At 32.7% G+C, this 23,887-nt stretch overlaps 3 protein-coding genes across 4 annotated transcripts; 1 reads left to right on the forward strand and 2 right to left on the reverse strand.

The window, feature by feature from the left end:
* Positions 1 to 667: 667 nt before the first annotated feature.
* LOC114941763 (uncharacterized) lies at positions 668 to 20,020 on the forward strand. Its single transcript, XM_029316871.2, has 8 exons — positions 668 to 1,153; positions 8,884 to 8,934; positions 12,126 to 12,390; positions 14,892 to 15,097; positions 15,457 to 15,658; positions 15,958 to 16,185; positions 16,595 to 16,905; positions 17,573 to 20,020. Exons 3-8 carry the CDS (start codon positions 12,139 to 12,141, stop codon positions 18,078 to 18,080), a joined length of 1,707 nt encoding a protein of 568 aa, XP_029172704.1. The 5' UTR covers positions 668 to 1,153; positions 8,884 to 8,934; positions 12,126 to 12,138; the 3' UTR covers positions 18,081 to 20,020.
* Cluap1 (clusterin associated protein 1) lies at positions 18,946 to 22,360 on the reverse strand. 2 transcript variants are annotated; one of them, XM_029316873.2, is made up of 6 exons: positions 21,970 to 22,360; positions 21,675 to 21,871; positions 21,095 to 21,496; positions 20,711 to 20,949; positions 20,451 to 20,632; positions 18,946 to 20,279 (listed from the first exon to the last, which is right to left on the reverse strand). In XM_029316873.2, the coding sequence occupies exons 1-6, from the start codon at positions 21,989 to 21,991 to the stop codon at positions 20,002 to 20,004; spliced, it is 1,320 nt and encodes a 439-aa protein (XP_029172706.1). In that variant the 5' UTR covers positions 21,992 to 22,360; the 3' UTR covers positions 18,946 to 20,001. The 2 variants fall into 2 exon arrangements, with proteins under 2 accessions (XP_029172706.1, XP_029172705.1); XM_029316872.2 differs by lacking the exon at positions 21,970 to 22,360 and having other exon boundaries at positions 21,675 to 21,962.
* Positions 22,361 to 22,432: 72 nt separating this feature from the next.
* LOC114941766 (large ribosomal subunit protein mL62) lies at positions 22,433 to 23,496 on the reverse strand. The gene is made up of 3 exons (XM_029316874.2): positions 23,236 to 23,496; positions 22,923 to 23,108; positions 22,433 to 22,788 (listed from the first exon to the last, which is right to left on the reverse strand). Exons 1-3 carry the CDS (start codon positions 23,392 to 23,394, stop codon positions 22,528 to 22,530), a joined length of 606 nt encoding a protein of 201 aa, XP_029172707.1. The 5' UTR covers positions 23,395 to 23,496; the 3' UTR covers positions 22,433 to 22,527.
* Positions 23,497 to 23,887: the final 391 nt, after the last annotated feature.

Consider the following 23,887-nt stretch of genomic DNA (forward strand, 5'->3'; position numbering starts at 1 on the left):
TGTTTTATCGGAATGTTGTTTTTAATTTCGATAATGGTAATATTGTTTGGAAAATTTTATATTATTGTACGTATATAGCGTTAAATGGTATTATATATAAATATAATATTGTGGATATATAAATTAAATTTACATTAAATAACACCTAAAATTTTAGATCCATAATACGCGACAAAATTTAAAACTCATTTGAATTTTTATCGCGAATTCTGAAAGAGAATTAGAGTTTCAATTTTTATTTTCTTTCATATCTTATCACTTAGTTTGTACATCTAAATTATCTACATTAATTGTATATATGCATAAAATTGTACAACTGAAAAGATTGCGACTATAAATCGAACGTATCGAAAAATTGGCGGTCGCGCGCGGCGTTAATTTTTCGATACGAGAATTCTCGTCTTCTCTCGAATAGAGATACGTTTGTAAAATTTAGATAAATGATGTATATACATTTGGTGTCCCACACTGTTACACCGACACCAATGTTTCTCATCCCGTCTGTCTGTCTGTCTGTCGAATTGTCGAATCCGTCGCAACGCGATAGAGAAGCGAACGCAATCGTATCGGTCGGATATCGCATCCGGCCTCTGAATTCCGAACGCGCCCTTTCGCCGCCGCAGGTGCGCGCGCATGCGCGCGGCGCGCGACCAATCGCAGCGGCGGGTGGGTAGAGGGTGCTCGGATCGATGCGGCGGTCGTCGAGCGCGTTCACGTCGCCGACGACGTTTCGGTCTCGGTCTTTCGGTTCGCCTTCGCTCTCGGTTTCGCGCGGCTCGATCGTCGTGCGTCCGTTGACGATTAGCCGATCGACGATTACATGTGTGCGCGTTTTTCCATATATTTACCTCTGTCCGTCTGCCTATATACTCGCGGCCTGCCCGGTGTACTACTCTCTTTCTACTCTCGGCTCGAGTCGCGCGAATTTTGCCCCCTTTTTTTTCTCCACCCCCGGATCGCGCGTGATAGAGCGCCGTATACTACCCTACATTTCTCTGTTTATCCGCCCCGATAATCGGAGACGTTCCAGAGATATCGTCGTCGCGATATGAGCACGAGACACACGGCCCCCAGCAACGATGACAGCTGTCAGAGGGATGTCGAGGCACCACTGCCGAGCGATAGGACGTCGCGTGGATCGCGAGAGTTAATTGTGAGTAACACTTTTCTCCTTATGATCTCTTATCTCGCCTTTAGTCTTCGGAGGGTGCATATCTGAGAGTATACATATTATTTGCAAAGCTTTGTCAATGATATATACGCGATCGGATATGATGCATGCGAGATATGCGCGAGGGTTGAGGCCGAGCCGTTTGCTTTGCTGCAGACCGAGGTCGGTGTTCGGTCTACTACATATGTATATGCATATTATATGTGCGCGTGGCTCGATATTTTATTTTCTCCTTCCGCTTTTCTTCTCGTCCCTCATGGAGCGAAACGGAGCTTTTTTTACTCCAGACGTTTCTTCGCAAATTGATTCGCCCCTCGCGAGATTCGCGTAACCGCTGCTCGCAACTTAAGTGCTAAATCATCGACCGTGTTTTCTAGGTGGAAAAGAATAGCATTCGGGGAAGAATCTTGGAATGTGTCTGGGTTTATAAAGATGAAAGTTTGGGAAAGAATCTCTCTCTCTCTCTCTTATGTACGCGTTTCAATAATAAATGTACAATTTACGCATTAGAGCTTCAAAATGCGTCACAAACGCATTTCAGAACTTTCAGAAAATTCATAAAAATTTTTCAATTTTTTTCCGCTTTATTTTTACTTCCTTGCAAAAAAAAATTCTTAATGGATTTTTTTTATTGAAAATTTGAAAGTGCTAGATTAATTTATAGTTTAATTATTTCTTTTCCACATTTTTAATTGTATTATTATATTTTTTTTACTATAGATATATCTAGATTAATCCTTGCATGCTTATTTTACAGAGCAAGCTTTATTCAATTTATGCGATATGGTTAATTAAATCGAGTAATAGTTAACCCTTTTCCAATGTAATCGTCTTATACGTAACAATATCGACGAGATATTTTAGATATATATATATATATATATATATATGTATATGTATCATTTATTTACTTTCTATACTCTATCAAAAATGTATCAAAAAAAGTATATGAACAATTACTTGAAAAATTTCGCTCAAAAACAAATGTTAATTTTTAATTATGTAAATGTAAAAAAAACAGACCCTCAAGGGTATTTACTTTTCTAACACGAACGGAAAAATTGTCTTTTAAATCTCTTGTAACTCAGATTTTTATTCTCGTCTCGAGTACGCATATAACGTAACAGTATATAAAATATATGTGATACAAAATATATAAAATAATAATTTATATGACAGAAGAAGACATTTTTCTTAGCAAAAATTTGCGATGCATAAAATGCATTTGAAACATGTTCGAAATATTGCTATACGCATGATAACGATATCAGCAATTTTTTTTTATCATGCGACACTGCATTTTGACGTTATCCGCACAGGAATAGTAATATACATATACTTTTAATGTAACTCCCATACATTTGATTGTATATCATCGCTTTAATCCGATTCTCATCATTGCCATAAAGGCGTTGTCAATAAAAATACGGATAAATATACCATGTGATGTCATATCAGTTGTCGGCGACATGCCCAACAATATTTCAATATCTAATTTGGATACTTTATTATCGATATATTATTATTGTTTTATTATATGCATATGCATTTGCATATTAAATTAATGGAAATAAAAGTTGAACTTATATACATGAACTAATAATAATAACGAAGATAGGAAATTATATCTGCTGCGAATATTCTAGTACGCAATTACATACATGTATGTAATTACAGGTACAAACGAGTAAGCAAATTTTTTAATAATTTTTGTGTTTTATTCTTTTAAACGGATATAACGTCGCGACCCAGTTTCATATACCAACGATATTTTCTAGTAATTGCTTTTTCAATATATAATTTCTCGTTTAGTTAATTCCGTACGCAACTAACACAGAATCGAATAAAATATATATCATATCGCAATTTATATTCGAGATGCTACAATACATCGTCTAGTATATTGAAAGAAATTCGACACTTTGTATACGTTTGTCTCTGTCCATTAATTGTTAGTTATAATTACATTTGAAAATAAACAAGTTGTAGCCAGTAACTCTGGACAAAGTTGGAATTTCATATAATATATCACGGGTTTGCATTAAGCGAATATAATATTATTCACACGGGGAGAATTTTCTCTCAGAATTTACCCAGAAAATCATGGTAATTGTATGGGACAATATAGTATTGGAAGTATTTTATGAGTTTCTCTGATTAAAATGTTTACTACAATAAAAAATATTAATATGTATATATAGTAAAATTAATTGAACATATTTTATATCTTAAGATACACTGAAAAAAAGATATTAAATGAATAAATATTTATTTTAATACTGCCTAATAAATCATTTATTTGAAACAAATATTTATTTGTTTTGAAAATGATTTTCTTATATCAAATAAATATTTTTCACATCAAATCGATATTATTAGTTTCAAATAAATGATTCATTTGGCAGTATTGAAATATGCGAATTGAATAAATTTTTTTCAGTGTTTGAATATTTTTGATTGTGGAAAAAATAATAATCAGAGAAAGTCTTATATAAAATTCCTGATTTTCAGGGTAAATTATAAGAAAAATTCTCTCTGTGCAGTATTAGATGTCATTACTATGCATAGTATTAGATATTGAAATCTCTTGTATCAACAACTTTTCTTCGAGTTTTCCCAATGCAAAATAGCAATGAAAAACAAAGCATTCCCATCACCATCGATATCTACTGGGACAGTTTACTGACCGATTTTCCCTATTGCCCGTTGATGTAATCCCGACGGATAAAGGTTCGGACGATGCATACGAATACTAGATAAAACGACCTCGAGTTGATAAGAGGATTGAGTGTCGCACTACATGACACACTCGTACGCGTGTACCACATTTGTATCGAGAGCGAATAAAATTATCCTTTTTTTCATTTGGGCGCGTGCCATTTATGAAAAATTCAATTCTTTTGTCTTTATCAATCGTCGCGATAGCTGCGTCGTTCCCGTGCAGGAAGAGATGGAAATCGCGAATACAAATATCGTGCGTATGGGAATGTTGACATTTACGTTAGCCTGGATTTTCGTTACAATCTTTCATTTACAGGGATTCTTACATATGCGTAAAAATAAATCGAATTATAAAATAAACATAAAATAGAAAATAAAAATAGAAAATAATATAACATAAAATAAAATAAAAATTTTCCGAATTATATTTCCGAGAATGAAATCTCGTACAGTGTTCTTATCCTTTTATGTCTTATTTGCACATTAAGATAATGATGTAGACTCATACAATCATATTATATATTTGTCATCTGTAATTTTAAATGGACATTGTTATCAGACGTTATTAAAATTTATTGATTTCGTTAGCAATAAAAGCACACAAATGACATCATAAATTTTTTCTAGATGATCGATATATAATATCAAAGTCCTCGAGGCCATTCGGTATATGAATATGTGAAAAGTATATAAATTAATAAAAAATTTATTTTACAAGGGCAACAAGCCGTATATACAAGTACGTATATTAATCGTACACCAACTTCTCTAACAATAACATAAATTAAAGAAAAAATTATCACTGACAAATTAGCGAAAATTTATTTTATGCTCATTTTTACTCTGTCCGACATTTTTAAAAATAGAAAATATGAAAAAAGATATCACACGATTTTTTATGTGATAAAGGGAGATGCGTTATAACGGGAACATATTATAGAACAATTATAGGAAAAATTATACATTTACGTCTATTTTTAAATAAATATTGTGTAACATAAGAGTGTAAGATCTCGAACATGAAATACTATAATAAATTAGCAAATTAGCTATAATTAGTTGACGAATTTTGTGAATAAACAGTTTCTCACGTAATGTTATATTTGGAAATGTTCTAAGCAATCGTCTTCCTTTTTTCTTTATCGCTTTTTTTAATCTCGTATTTTATTTTTATATAGATTTCCTATATAATTTCCTAATTATATAATCTCGACTATTATTATTTATTTCAGTGGATCATAAAATCCTTGTCACTCAAACTTGCAATTAAACTGTCAGTTGTCGTTATTGATATATAAACAAACATCGTGCCGCAATTAGCAACGACGACGATCGCTTTATCGTTTCCATCACAAAATAAATCATTCCACAATCACTTACTTCCGTGTCTGCTTTAATAAATCGTTCATTTTCAATGTCGCTAAATATCAAAATCCTGGATAGAAATATATGTTTCATGTTTCGAGCAACCGATACGATTAATAATCGCAATTATTTATATTAAAATTAAGGATATTAAATATTTAATTGTAAGTAGATTGAGCATGAGTAAGAGTAAGAAAGAAATAGGGAGGAGAAACTATGGTATATACGTACATAGGTATACAATAAAGATAGAAAAGCCACTTTTTATCTTGAAAGAGAATATAGAGGAATAACTTAATATATTTATATTAAAAATTGTTGTCTTCTCGCCATATATGTATTTTTTTCTATTAATTTATGTAAATATATTAATTTTTTTTTAGCTTGACATTTTACTATGATATTTTATATTATTATAAGTTTGGAAAGAATAATTAAAAAAAGGCATCTTAATATTCCAAATTCGAAATTATTTTCTTTCTTTTTCTTTTTGTATAATTGTGTTACAAAAAATGTATTATTTTATACACTATATAATTTCTTGAAACGAAACCTATGAAATGCACAATGTATATGGAACGATCTAAATATATAGGAACTAAATAATATTATAATTAATATCACTTGACATTTATATTCTGTCAATTAAAAAGTAGATAAATTTCCCAGTATTTTTAACATAACTGAATTTTTTTTCGTAAAAATTAATCGTTTTTAAACGATATTTTTTTAAGGTGGCGATTTAACATTATTAGGTCAATGACAACGAAGAAAAACTATGCTAGTTTACTATTTCGAACAACGTCTCGTATTAGCTATAGGTCACGACGTCAGAAAGCAGGGAAAATTTTCCGATGTTCGAACATATTATGGTCGAGTTCAGAGAATCGATTCGACGCAACAGGCGGAAGGATACAATATCTATCGCGGTCAAACTGACCAGATTGCCCTTAGGGTTTTTGGCGTTTTCATTTCCATGCACGATATAAATGCGCCAATTAATTGAATATAATAATCGAAAAATTAATCGATAGATTACAAGCGAATCGTTGTAATTTCAAGTGAATATATTTCGTATATTTTTCGTATATATTATTCGTGTCATTTTATCGCTCTATTATATAATGCCATAGCCACGGGGCCATAAATTAGCTGATAAAACGGAGTGAGAACGATTTTTCGAAAAATTTGATGATTTATTTCTTTCATAAATTTATTGATTCGTTATATATACAGAATGAATGCTAATTCCGCGGATTTTTAAACATATATATATATATATATATATATATATATATATATATATATTAGTTGGACGTATAATCGGAGCGCAAATTCTCTAATAAAGTATATTAAAAAAGAAAACTCATCATGAGAGGTAAATAGTTATATAATTTGTAAATAACTGCATTAAAAAATGAAAAAAAAATAAAGCGTTTTCCAATGCTAATGCAGTATTTAATCTAAACTGCAAAAGAGATGTATTCTCTGCGCTTTTAACATAATTGTTTTTTGATGTTTAATTTTTGCCATCTTCGAGACTATAATTTCGAGTCATCTTTGACGTAGGGTATGATTAAATGCACATAGACGCCGTTCGTCGCTCTTTTGCACCACGATGTAATATTATCCGTTGGCAAAAGCGTTAAACGACGTCGTTAATATATTGCGATACTCCTCGGCGTATCTTGGCGCATCACGGTTTTAGAACATGTTCTCCATTCATGCGAAACCAGCGTAATATAGCGTAATATTGAAACGAGGGTCTCGTCGGCTGCTCACTCCTTTAGAGGATGTATGTTGAAAAAAAACAAAAAAACGGAGTGAATAAAGTAGCGAGAAAAAGTGAATCCGAGTTAAGTATCAATGCTGGCTGATTATGCGGGGATTTATTTACTGCAGCTTTCTGCTGACGAATTAATTATTCATTACGATAATTGATATGCGACATTTCACATTTCATGCTCTGGCTCTTATACATATTTTAAAATGAATACACGTATACAGAAAAAAATATTGTATTTTTAATATATGTATAATATAATTAATAAACTTTTCAAGTGAAAAAGTTTATTAATAAATAATTGGAGTAAAAATTGCTCGGGGGAGATTATTATAAAATAAAGTTTTATCTGTCTACACATATAAGTTTTTATCTATCTTTATATTAAAAGTTTTGAAAACGTATGACTGCGATTTTATTTTCTATTTAAACTGTCAAAAATCTAAAATGTTTTATTAATAGGTACATTAAAAACACATTACAGAGATACGTTAGAAATATAGCACGTTGAGAGAATTTGACTACATATATACCTACTATTTTAATGAACTGTCTTGTGTAAAAGAGGGAACCTGTTTTCGAAAGATAAATTACGACCTATATATTTTCAGTAACCAGACTTCTCTCGGAAGAACGTTTATTTATTTATTTAAAGCGTTCAAAGTTTTTCGGATCAATAACATGGTTGCAGGAAAATAAAACAATTTAATTACGACAACAGGAGTTAATATAATTTATAATATTTATGAATGTTAATTCAATCAGATTTGTTGAACTTTCTTACTGAAAATACCTTTTGATATTTCGAAAATAAGTTGCTTTTATTTGCATAAAACATGCATAAAATATTTGTACACACAATAATAATTTATTGTTGTTTATTTAATTGTATATTTTCGAGTAAATAACAATTTGCTTTGAAATATCGTATACATTTTTTCAGAGCAAATAAGAATTTTTACATTTCTGACTGAATATGACATTATGACATTGGTGACGATTTTACAAATGCACTACGCAATCGGATTCTCATTACGTAATTTATATAGACTGACCGGTGGCGCGTAATTTTTTGCTTTTCTCTTTCTTATTGATGAAAGCATTTTACTATCGCACACACGCGACTCAATCGTTAAAAGTATCGACTATTATATAATTTATGCTATATAGTGTTCTTTGCATTAGCGCGCGCGTCGTTTACGTGTACATACATATTATGCATACATATATGAAATCAGATATGTATCGCGTAAAAATATTCTCAACATGGCTACATTTCTGCGTTAATACACACGGAATGAAAAATCTGCTACATCGTAAAAAAGCCGCATTATCAAAGATACCTACATGTATAATATCATCTTTTTCAATGCATTATTACGCATTATTTTTTGATATTATAAAATTATATATTATGATACATGTTTCAATTTTACTTTGACGTGTAAAACAATTAATATTCAACAAGATATGAATTATATAATTTTATAATTACGACGTTGGAAAAATTGTCGCGCATCTCGATGTCATAAAATAATCTGCATCTCTTGATAATTGGTAAATGAATAATCTTTTACAGTTATTGATTTTTTATTATTTTTATTAAATATTATAAAACAAATATTTTCTCTGTGATATTACTTTCCAAAATTCCATTTTGAAAAACCCGTTGCGGATAATAAAATGACGAATCAATGTCCAAAGTGAGATGAAATTAAAATTATAATCGATAAATTGCGACATTTTCCGGGACGAAGAAAAGCGAATATATATAAATATAGTTATATTATATAATTATTATATTTATATTAGGTATTTATATATTTTTATTATATATTTTCAGGAAATACCATCCTCATGCTTGGCAGCAGCAGTATTCTTAGGACCACTTTAAGTAAGTAAATTAATTAAAACTTTTTGCTTTATATATATATATATATGTATATGTGTGTGTGTGTGTGTGTGTGTGTGTGTGTTGTATAAGATAGTAAATTATGTAAATATATGTAAATGCGAAAATTTTCAATATTGATGTTTTACGTCTATCTCAATCGTAATAAACGTAAAGTTAATTGACATTAAAATCTAAAATTTTCGCATTTGCATGTATTTACATATATTTTATTTGTTTTATGTTTTATTAACTCGAACAAGTGTTTATACATTTTTATATGTATATTTGTATTGTATATATAATGATATATGACAAGCGGGAAAAGAATGCGAATGCATAAATATGAATTTTTGAATGATATGTATTAAAGTCGCTCGTAAAATTTCAATTTAATGATGTATCGCATCACGCGAGTGTCACAATTAAAATGCGGAACTGTATTTCGTTTGCTACACTACGAATGCGAAAAGACCGATATCGCTCGCGTATTTATTCGCACAAAGATGGATTTATTTATTCACGTCGGCGCGGCGGTCTCGATATATATATGACGGCAATTTTTCGTTCTGTCCTCTGGCACATAAATAAAGTTTTTCGAGCCCGCTTTTTACGTCATGTGATATAGGTACTCGAGCACACCCGCGCGATCGATCTTCTCCCAAGTCGACGATTGAGAGAACTTTGTTTTCGATATCCCCTTTTCCGTGTGCGCACCGCTAATCTGTTCCCGTAAATCCCGTATTAACTCTCTGGATGTGTGAATGTGGACTCGTTGCGATACACTTGGCGAAGCATTACCGTATCTACTCCTTCGTATTATATCGGAAAAACTATTGTTAGTTGAGTATTCTGCTGAATATTTTGCGTTTTGTTGTTGCAAAACGCGAATCGATTATTGTATTATATATCGAGATTATTTTGAATATTATCGAGAAAAATTGCACAAGAATTTTTAAAAAATTATGCGCGCGATTGAAAAAGTTTACGTTATCGTGAATTTTATTTTCAATTTAATGTCGAGAATTATAGAGTTTTGAAATAAATTAATTAAATTTAAAAAGTAAATAAAACAGAATAATATATTTTTTTATGTTATGCTTTAATTATATAAATTTTTAATTAACTTTAGTAGAAATAAGACTTCATTTCGAACGGTGCATGGAATTGAAACTCAAGGATAATTGATTGTGAGATTATAATTGCATATATTGAATAAATGAAGAAAGATTAATTCAAATTTAAGAAATGCTACTAATTCTGCAATCGCTTTTAAAAAATAATTCCAATTTATTGTGCATGATAAAATACTTTTTCTTTTTTGTTCTAATTGAAATGTCCATTTAATTATCTTATATAATTGCAGCATTAGGTACTTTATTTAATTATTTTATTTTCAGAATCATATTTAATTATATTGTATATTCTAATGAAGCTAGTAGCACTTTAAATTGAAGCATTTTATGTTATTTTTCGTAATACGTTGACTTAATTTTATGTATATTTTACATACACATTTTGCAAAATCTACAAGTTAAATGAAAATGCATCATATTTTCGGCTTTGGTAATCGCATTTTGGACATAATTCTAATAACATTACTTACACAATTTAATTTAACGATTATTTTTGTGATTATTTTTTGTAATAAAAGATATGACAAAAAATCTTATATCACGCCGACATTTTCAAATTATGAAGAGTATTATTATAATAGATGCAGGATAGAAATTTTTTGGTATAAAAAATGTCTTTATTATTTAAATTGAAATATAAATCTGACATTTAATATTTTAAAAACTAGCATATATACATTTTTGGAGCTATCATGATAAAACTATTTTAAATAAACAGCTCGATTTCAAGAGAGGTTTCTCTACACTGAAAAAAGCTATTGATTTCAAATAAATGTGTATTTTAATAGTGCTATTAACGCCATTTGTTTGAAACAAAATAAATATTTATATATTTTGAAAAAGGATTTCTTAATTATCAAATATGTATTTTTTCACAGCAAATCAATATTATTAGTTTTAAACAAATGGTGTTAATGGCACTATTGAAACAGATATTTTTTTTGAAATTAATAGCTTTTTTTCAGTGTACATATACACATACATACGTATGTATACATATAACGTTTCATTAAATCTTTATATTATTATAAATAAATTGATGAATCTAACATGTGTATTAAGTATTAAAAATAACAAATGTTAAAAAGATTAGTAAAGCTTATGTAAAAGTAATACACAATTTATTAGCATATTTTTTTACTAGGACTTATCGTGGCCAACTTTATCATTTTATTGTATAATAAATTACCGGAGCAAGAAACATCGTACACTGAAAAAAAAGAATTTATTGAAATCGAATAAATATTTATTTTAATACTGCCTAATAAATCATTTATTTGAAACTAATAATATCAATTTAACGTGAAAAATATTTATTTGATATAAGAAAATCCTTTTTAAAAATAAATATTTATTTGTTTCAAATAAATGATTTATTAGGCAGTATTGAAATAAATATTTCTTTAATTTGTTTTCATTGTAGTAAATATCATTGTAAACATGGGATATAAAAGTATTGTTATATGGAATCGACCCGTGATTATAAAGCATACGGTTTTCGCAAACATTAATTCGTGCGAAATTTTCTATTCTCGACATACGAGAGCCGTCATTTCTTATCCAGGATGTATACTCAAATCTTAGAAATAAATTTCCTGAGGATTCCATGATTTTTCAGGCGCTTTTGTTCAAAATCCCAGGTAAAATTAAAGTATTTTAAATAATATTTAGAATACAATTTTGAAATAAGTTTATTTGTTATACATAATTTTTTAACACAAAGTATTTTTTTAATATAATAATATAATATACTTTATATTTTATGTAAAACTAATAAATTTTATTTTCTTTAAAACTATATTTTAAAATAAAAGGGGCAATTTAAAAAAAATGTCCCGAGTTTAAATCAAGTTCCATAATTCCAGGATTTTTCAAAGTAGAACAAAATTCCCTGAGAATTGCAGGTTTTTCCAGGGAGTATACACTCTGTTACCCTTTCATAATTTTAATCGAAAAGATCGTTGAAAAACATATTCTCATGTCGCGTCGCGTCGGCGAGCCGAAAAAGCTTGGGAAATGTACGGGATGTTCGATTGAAACGAGGGTTGTCACTTGCAGAGCCTCCAGGAGCATGGGCTCGAGCCGAAGATCCGGCTCCGGTGGGAGCCGGGCAAACGCCGGCGTTCTCAAGGAGCGTGCCAACATGTCGTTCATGCTGGTCGTCATGTTCTTCGCCGTGTTCGGCCTGATCGTCCTCACGGAGATATTCCTGATCGACGAGAGGCGCGGCGTGAGCGTCGGCGGCACCGGCGTACTCGGGGGTCACAGGAGCGGTCATCGATTGCCGGCTGCGCCCGATCGTCCGGATTACGGCGAGGTGGGAGTAAGTAAAAGGAACTCCAGCCTTCTTTTTAACTTTTACCCATTTAATCACACTTCTTTTTATTCTGGAGTTAAGATAGATTTTCACATCTGATCATCGTGTTCAAATATTCGTATCATATCACGGAGTCTGTCACAATTTGACAAATCTATTTATACCATGATTTATTAATTCTTCGACCTAACTGGTACGGGTCCTTTTCAAGTGTTACTGCAAAATTATACATATATATATATGTATATATATTTTACATTTCACACAAAAAAGTACAATGACATATTATAATTAAAGTAAGAACGTAGTTATAAAATATTACAACAGAATTTAATGTTACCTTTTATGTCAGTTCGAAAGATGTGATATTACTAATGTTAAAAACGAAGACAAGTTAAACCTGTCACACGTCTGTTTTAAACAAAGAAGATTACAAAAAGAACGCTCTATTTGTACATCGAAATTCCTTTAAAAGCTGGCATTCGCGCTAAATGTTAAAGAAAACTAATAAAAGTTTAAAGTGGAAAAAAATTTGGTAGGATTTTTAAATGCTCGAATTTTTGCCACTTTTTTACATATTTTTCCTTCGGTATCGTAACACATACCTCCGACAATTGCGAAAGCCGAGTGATAAGTATAATTATTTGCCACAGCAATTATAATATATTTGTCTTTTTTTCGCTCTGTTTTTTCACGAAGCAAAAATATTTGAAATAGATAATTTTTGAAGTTATACCAACGCGACTAGCAATTACGAAGGAAAGAGTTTGCCAGAAAGATAGACGAAACTGCCTTGAATTTCTAGCTTGCAGAATTCTTAACGTAAACTCGAAGAAATAAAACTGTAGAAACATCTGTTTTTTTTCTTTTCAATAATAATCGAACGAAAAAGGTAGAAAAAGATAGTTCAAAAAAAGCTCTTGGGAGTTTTCCATTTTACACGAAACACTTATTATCTGTGACGAATTATTTTGCATACAAAAATAAAGCTGCTTTAAAAAATACATAATTCGAGCATATTACAATGTTTGTAAAATAAAAAATAATACGAACGGAAGGAAAGATAAGCTTGTATTTTTCTTGTGTTAGATCGTATTAAAAAATTACACAAAATACGATAAAATTATTTCCACAATAGCATTCTTATTTATCTTTTGTTATTTTACATATCATTATCGCTGCGTTTTACGATAACTTATCTCTACTCTCTACTTGAATTTAAAATCTTTTAAAATTTAAAATTCAAAAGTACTTGTTTAACATTTGTAATTATCTTTCTTTTCATTCAGTTTATTGTCTTCTTATATATATATACAATATATATATTGATATATTGCACAATAAAGAAAAATAAAGGAATTTATGTTAAACAAAAAGTACAAATAAAAAAACGTAACTTTTAAATTGAAAATAGTTAAGATATCATATATATTTGAAAAAAAGGTGGAAAGGCATCTCTTCTCCTCGCATCCCTCGAAACATTTTCCGCTCCAAAGTAAAAAATATGAGCGGTCCGGGCTTGTCGACTTTGTACGGCTGTTCCTCTCTCGTGCGAAAGTATGGACAAAGCAAACGCATAAGCGAAGCGCGACGACGAAACTCGGGCGAGAAGGCCGAAAACTTTGGCCGACCACGTACAACATCGATTTTTCCCGTCTCACGTCTTCTTTTTACCCTCCTTCTTCCTAGGCGATGTGCCTGTTGCAAACGTGCCTGGTATAGTTTATGCACCCTTGCGTCTAGCACCGGACAATGATTCACGCGAACCCCTAAGAACTTTGAAGGAGAAACAGCCGCGCAGCATGCTTGAACGATGCCCAAACGTGGCACGGAAAAGACATACGACCGCGTTGCGGAAAAGTTTAACCGGATACGAGCGAACGGCCACCTGACAAATTAGTTTGCTCGATCCTGCGGAACTTTCTTCATCCGTTTACATCTCCCGTCGAGACACCGACGCCGCGAGAAAGCTCGAGTATATTCGAGTTTAAACTCGCGCTTCGGCTTCTCAAGGACTCGTCGACTGTCCGAACAATCTTTGACTTTAAATTTAAGAATCGACCCGAAGAAAAGAGTCGACGTGAATCTCGAACTTTTACACAAATTTTAAATTCAACCAGCTAGAAAGAGTAGATGGTAATTCGTCACTCTCAGGGACAATTAATTTTTCATTCAATCTGCGTGTAGGACACCAATTTTTCTTGGTCCGACGCCAAGTGATTAAAATAAATCTCAATTCGAGATTGTTGTTTTAATCAACTTTCCTGTGATACCTACCCTTAAAGAAGCATAAGCGAGAAAAATAATATAATAGTCATTATAAGTTTTAATTGCTCTTGTAATATATTTCCACATATATATATATATATAGTATCTAGAGATTTTCATAAAGATACAGACGCGTATTTATCATTATCGCGGATAGTCGATTCTCATTAATGATATACACAATCAGAGTATTAATCTTTGTATACGCCTGAATGATTAAAACGGTGATATGTCCGCAGGCCGAAGATTACGCCGGTTTGAAGGGTAGCTTTGATGAGCACGTCGGGTTGTTGGTTCGCGGAGAGGACGCAGGGCAGAAGACGATAATACACCCGGATCCACGTGGCTTACCGAGCTTACCGCCCAGCTTGGAGGCCCGTTTACCGCAGTTGGATCAGAATCTGAAGGTTACGCATGCTGAATGGTTACCAGTCACCAATACTAGGTTCGTTTGTTTAATAATCACGCGACAATCGAATAATTCGTGGAATTAGAGACGCTCATTGAGTGCAAAATTCATTTCATCTTGTTTCGTATATTAGGAACACATCTGAAACTCTGAAAACTCTTACTTTACATTTTTATTCTTTGATTTTATCTCGTATTATCAGAAAAACTCTTATAAAATTCTTTCAATACCATATATTGTCCCACGATTACCATGATTTTCAGGGTAAATTCTAAGAGAAAATTCTCTCCGTGTATTACGTGTGTATTATATTGTAGATAGGACGAGATGAAAATTGAATTATACATGGGGGAATTGAAGAGATGACGAAACGTGCTTTTACTCGATTTTTCCAGGTTTAAATTCTTCGTTTACTCGGCGTATTTCGACGACAGAGTTAGCGGCGCAGGTACGCCAGCGGGTAAAAGTCAGGGTGTAGTACGCGTGATCAGCGCTACAAAAACCAGAGGCCCCGAACGCGTCTGGTGTAGACTCTGGTATCGACAGCAAAACGGCGGAAATGTCACTGCCTCGGTAACGGTAGCTGCGAAAGTTAAGGTATGCTCCTTCTAAAGGGAATAATCTTGGTTCTAATCATCATAAATTCAGAATTACCATTTTATTCTGTTTGCATGTATGTAACTTTTCTATTTACTTGTGAGATTATGGTTGAATTGTTTTTGTGATATATATATATATAAATGTTTGGGCGATCAAATTGTTGTTCCAATATATTGTTTGACTTTCGTTATTGGAACAAAGTATAATCTTCGATGATTGGAAAATATCCGATATTTTTATATCGTCCAAATTCAAGTGTTGTAGGATATGTAGCGAATGTACGCTATGATTTTCAGGTAATTCGAGAAAATTGGAATCTCAAGTACAGTGCCTGCTTCGTGATATGTCCGTTGCCTAAAGAATCTCCGACAATGGATAAGGTGCCCGAAGCGGTCAGTGTTGTAGCGAGATTGCGAGCTGTCCCGACGAATCGTATTCTCATTCAGAATCGTCTCGAAAACAGAATGAACGAGAAAGATGCTCTGGCTGTTTGCGTCAAACCTTTACACTATTATTACAATAGAGTACGTATTACGTATTATTAAAGTACGTATAAGCAGTACCATCAACTGCTGGACGTGTGATGTTTGCATCTGCAGACAGAGAATATTCCGAGAAATTTTTCAAATCTTTATTTATTCGTGCTTATTGTTTATACTTTTTATCGTTCTTATTTTATGCTTGTATTTATACTTGTGGTTATTATTACTTTTACATTTGCATGCTATTCTGCATTGAAAATGCAGCATTGCATTGTATGGTATGTACATGTATATAAGTAAGTTTGCAGATGCATTCTCTCTTATATATATAATAAAATAGAATTACTATCAATTTTATATCCATCATGCTATGAAACTTTCGCGGTTATTTTAGTAGAAAAGCGGAGTACACGACAAATATTTCAACTGACATTTTAACTGACGTTTATAGGTTTTGCAATTGGTGGAGTTTATCGAATTGCACAGACTCTTGGGTGCTACCCACGTCACTCTGTATAACGATACTGTAGGCGCGGCAGCCGGTTGCGCACTGAAATATTACGAGAATAAGGATCTGGTTACAGTATTACCGTGGCATCATCTTGACATGATTTCCCAACGAGAGATTCGTACGGAGGGCCTCTTTGCGGCGCTTAACGACTGCCTCTACCGATCTATGTACAAATATGAATATGTGGCGCTCGTAGATCTCGATGAATATATTATGCCGAGGCATAACGACACCATAATTGATCTGCTACGGTATGATACTTTCTTATTTCAATTATCATTTTTTATCAATTATTATTATTCTTATATATTTCTTACAAGTTGACAATGATTTCGAATAATTGTTCACTTTCAATTTACCAATTTTCACATTTATTCACTTCTTGTTTGTCTTAGAATTCTTTCATTGTCAGTCTATTAAACAGAGTGATTATATAAAGTTTTATCGTGCTTTTGAATGATTTATAGAATTATATTTTGAATAAAACAAAATTAAGTATGCATTAAATTCTGTATTTATAAAGAGTTATAAATTTTAAAATTTGAAAAAAGAATTGTATGTGCAATGAAAGAAATAAAAAATCCCATTTTACTGCTCTATTCTATATCACGCAATGAATATACATATTGATTAAATTTGAATTATACTGTGTATGTAAAGCGAGCTATATTTCTGTTTTATATATAGCATTGAGAATTTTAAATTATTTTGAAGCTATTCGGAAAAAGTCTCTTATATAAAGTTTTATTTATAATGATTTTATAAAATAATGATTTTATTTATAATGATTTTCACAGATATCTTGTGAAGCATCGATAAAATATCGTAAATTATTCTGTATTTAAATATTTATAGACGAAAAATTGAGTCTTGCATTCGTTGTGAATATGCATTAATTTGGCAACAATTGATTCCTAGGTGGATGGGAAATCGGATCAATGTTAAGTCTACGGGTGCGTTTTCCTTTCAAAACGCCTTCTTTTATCTGCAATGGGCCGATGATCCCTTTGTGGTAACTAGTCGCACACCCACCGAGGCTGGTTTGATCACTCTGAGAAAAACGCGACGCAGGACCAAGTTGCATCCGCACAAGCAACGTTCCAAGTACATTTGCAAGCCGCAAGACGTAGTGGAGGCGGGCAATCATTTTGTATGGGAGTTTATCCCAGGTCATGGAACTTTGAACGTGCCATCAGATGCCGCCATCTTGCACCATTATCGTGTCTGTGAGTTTGGCGGCGACGATTGCATTAAAACGCAATCGACAGTGGATAGAACGGCCTACAAGTACAGAGATCGGCTCGCTGCGAATGTCGACAAGACATGGATGGAGCTACGCGCCGAGTGCTCGCTTCCGGAACTCGATCCGGTACCAGTATTGACGCCCCGAGTTAAACTCAGCCCGCTCGGCAAATCGATCAGGTAGCGAAAGACTATCGTCGAGATCCTATGGGATATTGGCAATTTCACAGGTACACCAAAAGTCGCAAGGACCTATTTCTACAACTACGGCGGTCCTTAGTTCTCTTGAAAAGAAAGCTGAACTAAGCGGGCTCCTGTCCTTTTTTACCAAATTCTCAATGGACTGTTTCTAAATTTGTAAAATGGAGGATAATACGGGAACTTGTAGAGATTATCGCGAAACAAAAAAAAAAGCAAAAAGAAAGAAAAGGAAAGACGCAACGCTTTAATCGAGACACGGATTAATCATATTTTTCTACATGATGGATTCTTGAATGGCTGGCGAAATTGGAGACAAGTTGCCACAAGTCGATCGAGTTGTCTTGATACTACATGGTGGACTTCCTCCCTTACAGTTTTATACTCTCTTGTATCTGTATCTTTCTCTAATTCTTTTACTCAATCAGCAAGTGTGATCATTTGCGACAAAATGTATTATTGTTAAAGAGAATTGTTACGGAGGGCCTAAATCACGGACTAAAAAAAGCACTTGGTGATAAACGACGAGCAAGATTAGATATTAACCCTATTGTACCGTTGTTTCGAGTAAATTTTTTTTTAATACTTGTAAATCCACACAATGTATATCTTACGCATATCCATAGAATCAATAAATAGCATAGTGATGTATGTATAATATGTATTTAGAAGAGTGTTAGATATTCGATCTGCAGAGACAGAGCCTAGGAGATATGCAATGTTCTCGAAAAATATTATTTCAAATACAATCCGTCGGAGATTTGTTACAAGTCCAATGTTGAAAGGATGTGAATTTACTTAAACAGAGAGATACTATGTGTAGTATCACCTATAATAATTTTTTTCCAACATTTTATAACAAGTCTGAATTTATTTGTTTTAGTTGTGTGAAATATATATTTTCTTATATATATTTCTTCTCAATACAAAATCTTGAATAATCATGTTTCGTACGATAAGTTATAATGTAATCCAATAAAGGTGGATTATTAAGTTGCAGGATTATCAGTTCCTAATTTTTAATAAAAAAATATTTTTTACATAGGCAAAAAAGTCTGTGAAAATATAAATCTCTTTTTTCTTTTTCAAAAAGATGAATATATTAATTTGTTGCGCAAGAGATTGTATGATTATCTGATTTATCATTGCTAGCTAGATTATTTAAGTAACAAATAAACAGCGAAACATTTTCGTTGTACGCACACAAGCAAACATAGGCCGATGATGAAGTCGCACAAGTGAATTTGGTAGAAGGATAAAATGTTTCAAATAGGTACAATTTGCCCGATAATAAGAGGAACATTATTGGCAACAGATTCGGGCTAGCGATACCGATTTGTTGCCAAATGCCGCTGTGGCCGACACGTCTAGCAAAGTCTTTCTATATCTTTGTTAAAATATATAAAGGATCGTGTTTCTTACGCGTTTCTTACACAAGTTTATGTATATATGTGTATACAAGCATGTGCATACGTGGACACACGTACGTGGCATATACGTTAGACCTAAGTTACATACATGTGATCGGTGCTGAGCTACAATCGACAATGCGTCGACATCGACGATTATGTTGACGAAAATAAATATGATATTAAGACAAAAAATTTATACTTGATTTCCTTGAATATTTATCGCATTATTTACAAATTACAAACTGTATTAATTATTTATATAAATTTTATTAATATGTTACATATTAATAAATGTTCAATATTTGTTTCTGTACAAGTACAAGAGAAGAGAGTTTGAAACTGGTACCGCGTTGAGATAAATCCCTAATGTGTTTTTTGAAACTACCATTCGCGTATATACATATATAAATCGAATTATATATATATATATATCAATTTTTAGCTACTATTATAAAAAAACATGCTAGATAATTAGCAGAGAGACCATTGTACCGATTAAAAATCATCGTCCGAATGTCTGTCTATCTTACTAACAGATCGCTTTTCTTGGGCAGCTTTAAGATCATATCCGCCGATATCCGGTGCGCCCACAGAATTCAAAAGATCATCGTCATCGTCATCGTCATCGTCGAGATCACCGTCGATTAATAAATCACTATCGCTGTCCAATGAGCCGTCGCTATCGTTTGATTCTTGAATCGTACCCCTTTGTCGTCCAGACATGCTACCATAAATGCGCCGCTGTGTGTATTGCATCTTCGATGCTTTCGCACCTAAAATATTTTTTATTTGTTATTTTGAAATATCCCCCAAAAGAATTAATTTTTTTTTCTCTTCATTTTTTTATTATCTTTCCAAATATTGTATTAATTTGTAAATTTGTTTTCTAGATTTGCAGTACGTTATATTATGCAAGTTGTTTATTTTATTACTAAAATTATTACTTGGTTTGATACGAGCGGATTGGCCAGATTTTTCCGTCGTTGTAGTCTCTGGATTTGCAAGAGAAGTAACTAATGGTTCTTGAAGATTCGTAGCGAATAAGGAATCGTTTCCTTCCATCATGCTTTCAAAATTCGAATCTTCGCCTCTCATTTGCTCCAATTGCTTCTTGGTCGCAGCTTGCCTGAAATTGAAAATAATATATAATCAATTATATAATTTATTTTCTTTTTCTATTTCTATATTTATAACGAGATTATACCGTCTTTCGAATCTTTCTTGCTCCGCTTTGGCTGTGTCTTCATACAAGTGTTCCAAGTATGCCAAATATCGAAACTTTTGTAAATAATCATCGTATAAAGTTCTCAGCTCCATCTCGAGCTTCTCGAATTCCTCCATGAATGCTGGACGAACTTTCTTCAATGTGTGAAGTCTCTTTTGATTCCTATCGAGTTCCGTTCGTCGTCTCTCGATTCTGGTATCCAAGTTTTGTTCCGTATCCTTTTTTAATACATATTTAAGAAATAAATTATATTTATCAATTAATAAAATTATTCTATTATTGGCTAAGGAAAGAGCAAGTATAAATATTTTGATAGCAAATTTAAACTTTCTAAAGATAATTTTATAAGGTAAAATTTTTCACCTTAACATTGTCAATTTGCTTCTTGGTTTCATCGATCTCTTTACGAGCACTCTCGATAACGTCTTTCAAAGCCGCTTCTATTTCCGAGGTGTCAAATTGCCTGGCAATCTTGGTATCGCGAATCTCTCGAAGTTCCATTTCTCGGCCAAGTAAATCGAAGAGAGTCGCCCCGTTGATAGTTAATTGACTGGCAAGCTGCCGCGTCGTTTTCAGTTCATTAATTTTATCGGATATGTCAAAATTAACTGCACTCCGATTGTCACCGCCAGATCGATTGTCCTCCGTGCTCCAACTATTTTGTGCATCGTACAGCATTGCAGCAACTTTCAACATTTCTTTTACCGCGTAGCCGTCTGCCTGATACAGCTTCTTTGTGTTCAATTTGATATTTACTTTCAACGCCTGCACCACATAAAAAAAAAGAACCGATCCACCAGAATTAGAAATATGAATTTGACATTTTGTAGAATAAATAATACATAATAATTAATTAATTTGAAATACTTGACTAGTTAGTAGAGAATAAATCGAAGGAATCATTATTGTATCGTGTACGCGCAATATTTCAATATTATTATACCATAAACTCAGCCACACTACGTATCAACGTCACGCGTTGCTCCTCGGTATCGTGTTCGTCTGGGATATCGACGTCCGGATCGAATTGTTTCGTCAACCAAACTAAAATTTCTGCGACCAAAGGAAAATTCGGTACGCGAAAATTTGCAAGGGAAATCAGCCTTGGATAGCCCAGCGCTCTCATAATCTCCGTGAAATCTAAAAAGAGATGTAAATCGAGCGCAATTATCATTCCACGTGTTCTCCACGTAAATATGTCAAAATAAAACAAAATAAATTATTTGTCATTTACGCACTACGTAAATCACGGTAAGACATTTTCAGACGAAAAAGTTGGCACTCGATCACTGGTCGCAGATTTATTCGCAGTGCATTCCGTATTCTAATTTCTAATGTGTTTTCTTATTTGCGTCGTGAACGTTACCATAGGAACCACCACTTGTACTTGGGACGGATAAGAAGCGTGGGGGAATCGATATGCTCTTTTAAGAATAACATAAATTCCAATTTTATTTACGAATGTTAGATTATGTTATTCAATTTAAATTCAATAATATAAAAAAGCGATAATAAAAAAAGAATTTTCGTGATTTTTCGCGCGTAAAATATCTTGCTCGACAAATTATTAAAAATATCGTTATTTTTTAACAAAGGTGGAAAAAGATTGCATTCTGCTTTGAAACTTATAATCGCATGTTAACCGAATGAAAGCCTTTCTGCAAACTTTACAGATTATTTAAATTCATAATTCCATGTATATTATATATATTAAAAAATGTTTATTTGATTGATAATTTGGTCCTATATAACTGTACAAGGTTTGATAAGTAACTTAAATGATTACATGAATCGACTTAAAAGTCAGGCGGAGGGGCTCTTCTACTATGTTTGATATCCGAACGAATTCTCTTCTCGTGTAGTCTCTCCCTATTGGCTTTCAATATATTTTTCCTCTTTTTCTCCAATGATTCGAATGATGGTTTCGATGGCTCTACTAAAGTAGCCCTTATCATTGTTCTTAACTTTTCAAGAGCATCCGCCAGGTTTAAATGTTGAGACCTCGTCAAGTCTGATTTGATTATTAAATACCCATCTTTGTTCATCTTGTTTTTATACTGGAACGATAAATTTATATCTCTAAGAAGCAGCTACTTTTATCTAACTCTTAGGTGGACAAATTTATAATTTATATAGATTATAAATGAACATTTGACACATAGATACGGGCAATATGTATAGCACTATTCACCTGTTCCGCTAATTTTGTTTGAATTTCTTCCGACAACCAGCTAGCAGTGTTCACTTGGAATCTTAGGTCTACTTTGGTATTTACACAGTTTACATTTTGTCCCCCAGGACCACTGCTCGCGCTATACGTTATTTGTACCTTGTCCATAGGTATGTAACCACTAAATTTTGCTTTAGGATCTGGTATCTGGAAAAGAAAGGTTAGGTTATTCACGGCATAGCAAGGCGTTATTAGATAAACGTATATCGAAGTGAAAGACTCAATTTTACATTTATTATACAAGTATTTTTCAGATAAATTGATATGCGCTTACAAAGTTTGCGGTAAACAGCTTCTGTTTGCTTTCCGGATACAGTTTCTCTAGCGATACATTACTCTTAAAGCTAAAAGCTCTGCCGAAATTGCACAACGCGCTCTGACTTTTAACGTTGCCGTGTAAAATCCTTAAAAACTGTCTGCTAAGAAAATTCATCTCGAGTCTTATTAATTTTTATACACTTTGATCGAGAAACAAACTCCAAAAGGGCGAAAACATAACCCCGCAATCTCTCGGAGTCGCTGTTACAATCGCAGCAGGTACGTCATTCGATTCGATTATCGATTCTCGACTGTATTCGATACGTCGCGAATTTCGTGGAGTGCGCGCGCGCGCGAGATTTCACACATTTATTTCTAAAATCTTTTCTTCTCTTTTATACGCGCGAGTCAATGTCGATAAATAGTTAAAATCGGAAAAACAGTGAAAAACTGTAAAATACAAGATTATTGTTTTTCAATTATTTTTCGAGATCAAAGCCATCTTTCCTTTTTCTCGATACACCGTGAAGTGAGTCTCGAACCTGTCGTTTCGCGGCCGCGGAAAGTACCTTGAACAGTCTCGTTGTCGCGTTTACTCTCTTGGCGCAATAGGATTTTGCAAGCGGATTGCGGCATAAAGCGCATATTCTGAAAATCATAGTAATAAC

The sequence above is a fragment of the Nylanderia fulva genome, unplaced genomic scaffold (assembly GCF_048542155.1).
Source record: "Nylanderia fulva isolate GAGA-0341 unplaced genomic scaffold, ASM4854215v1 Scaffold3, whole genome shotgun sequence".
Taxonomy (NCBI): domain Eukaryota; kingdom Metazoa; phylum Arthropoda; class Insecta; order Hymenoptera; family Formicidae; genus Nylanderia; species Nylanderia fulva.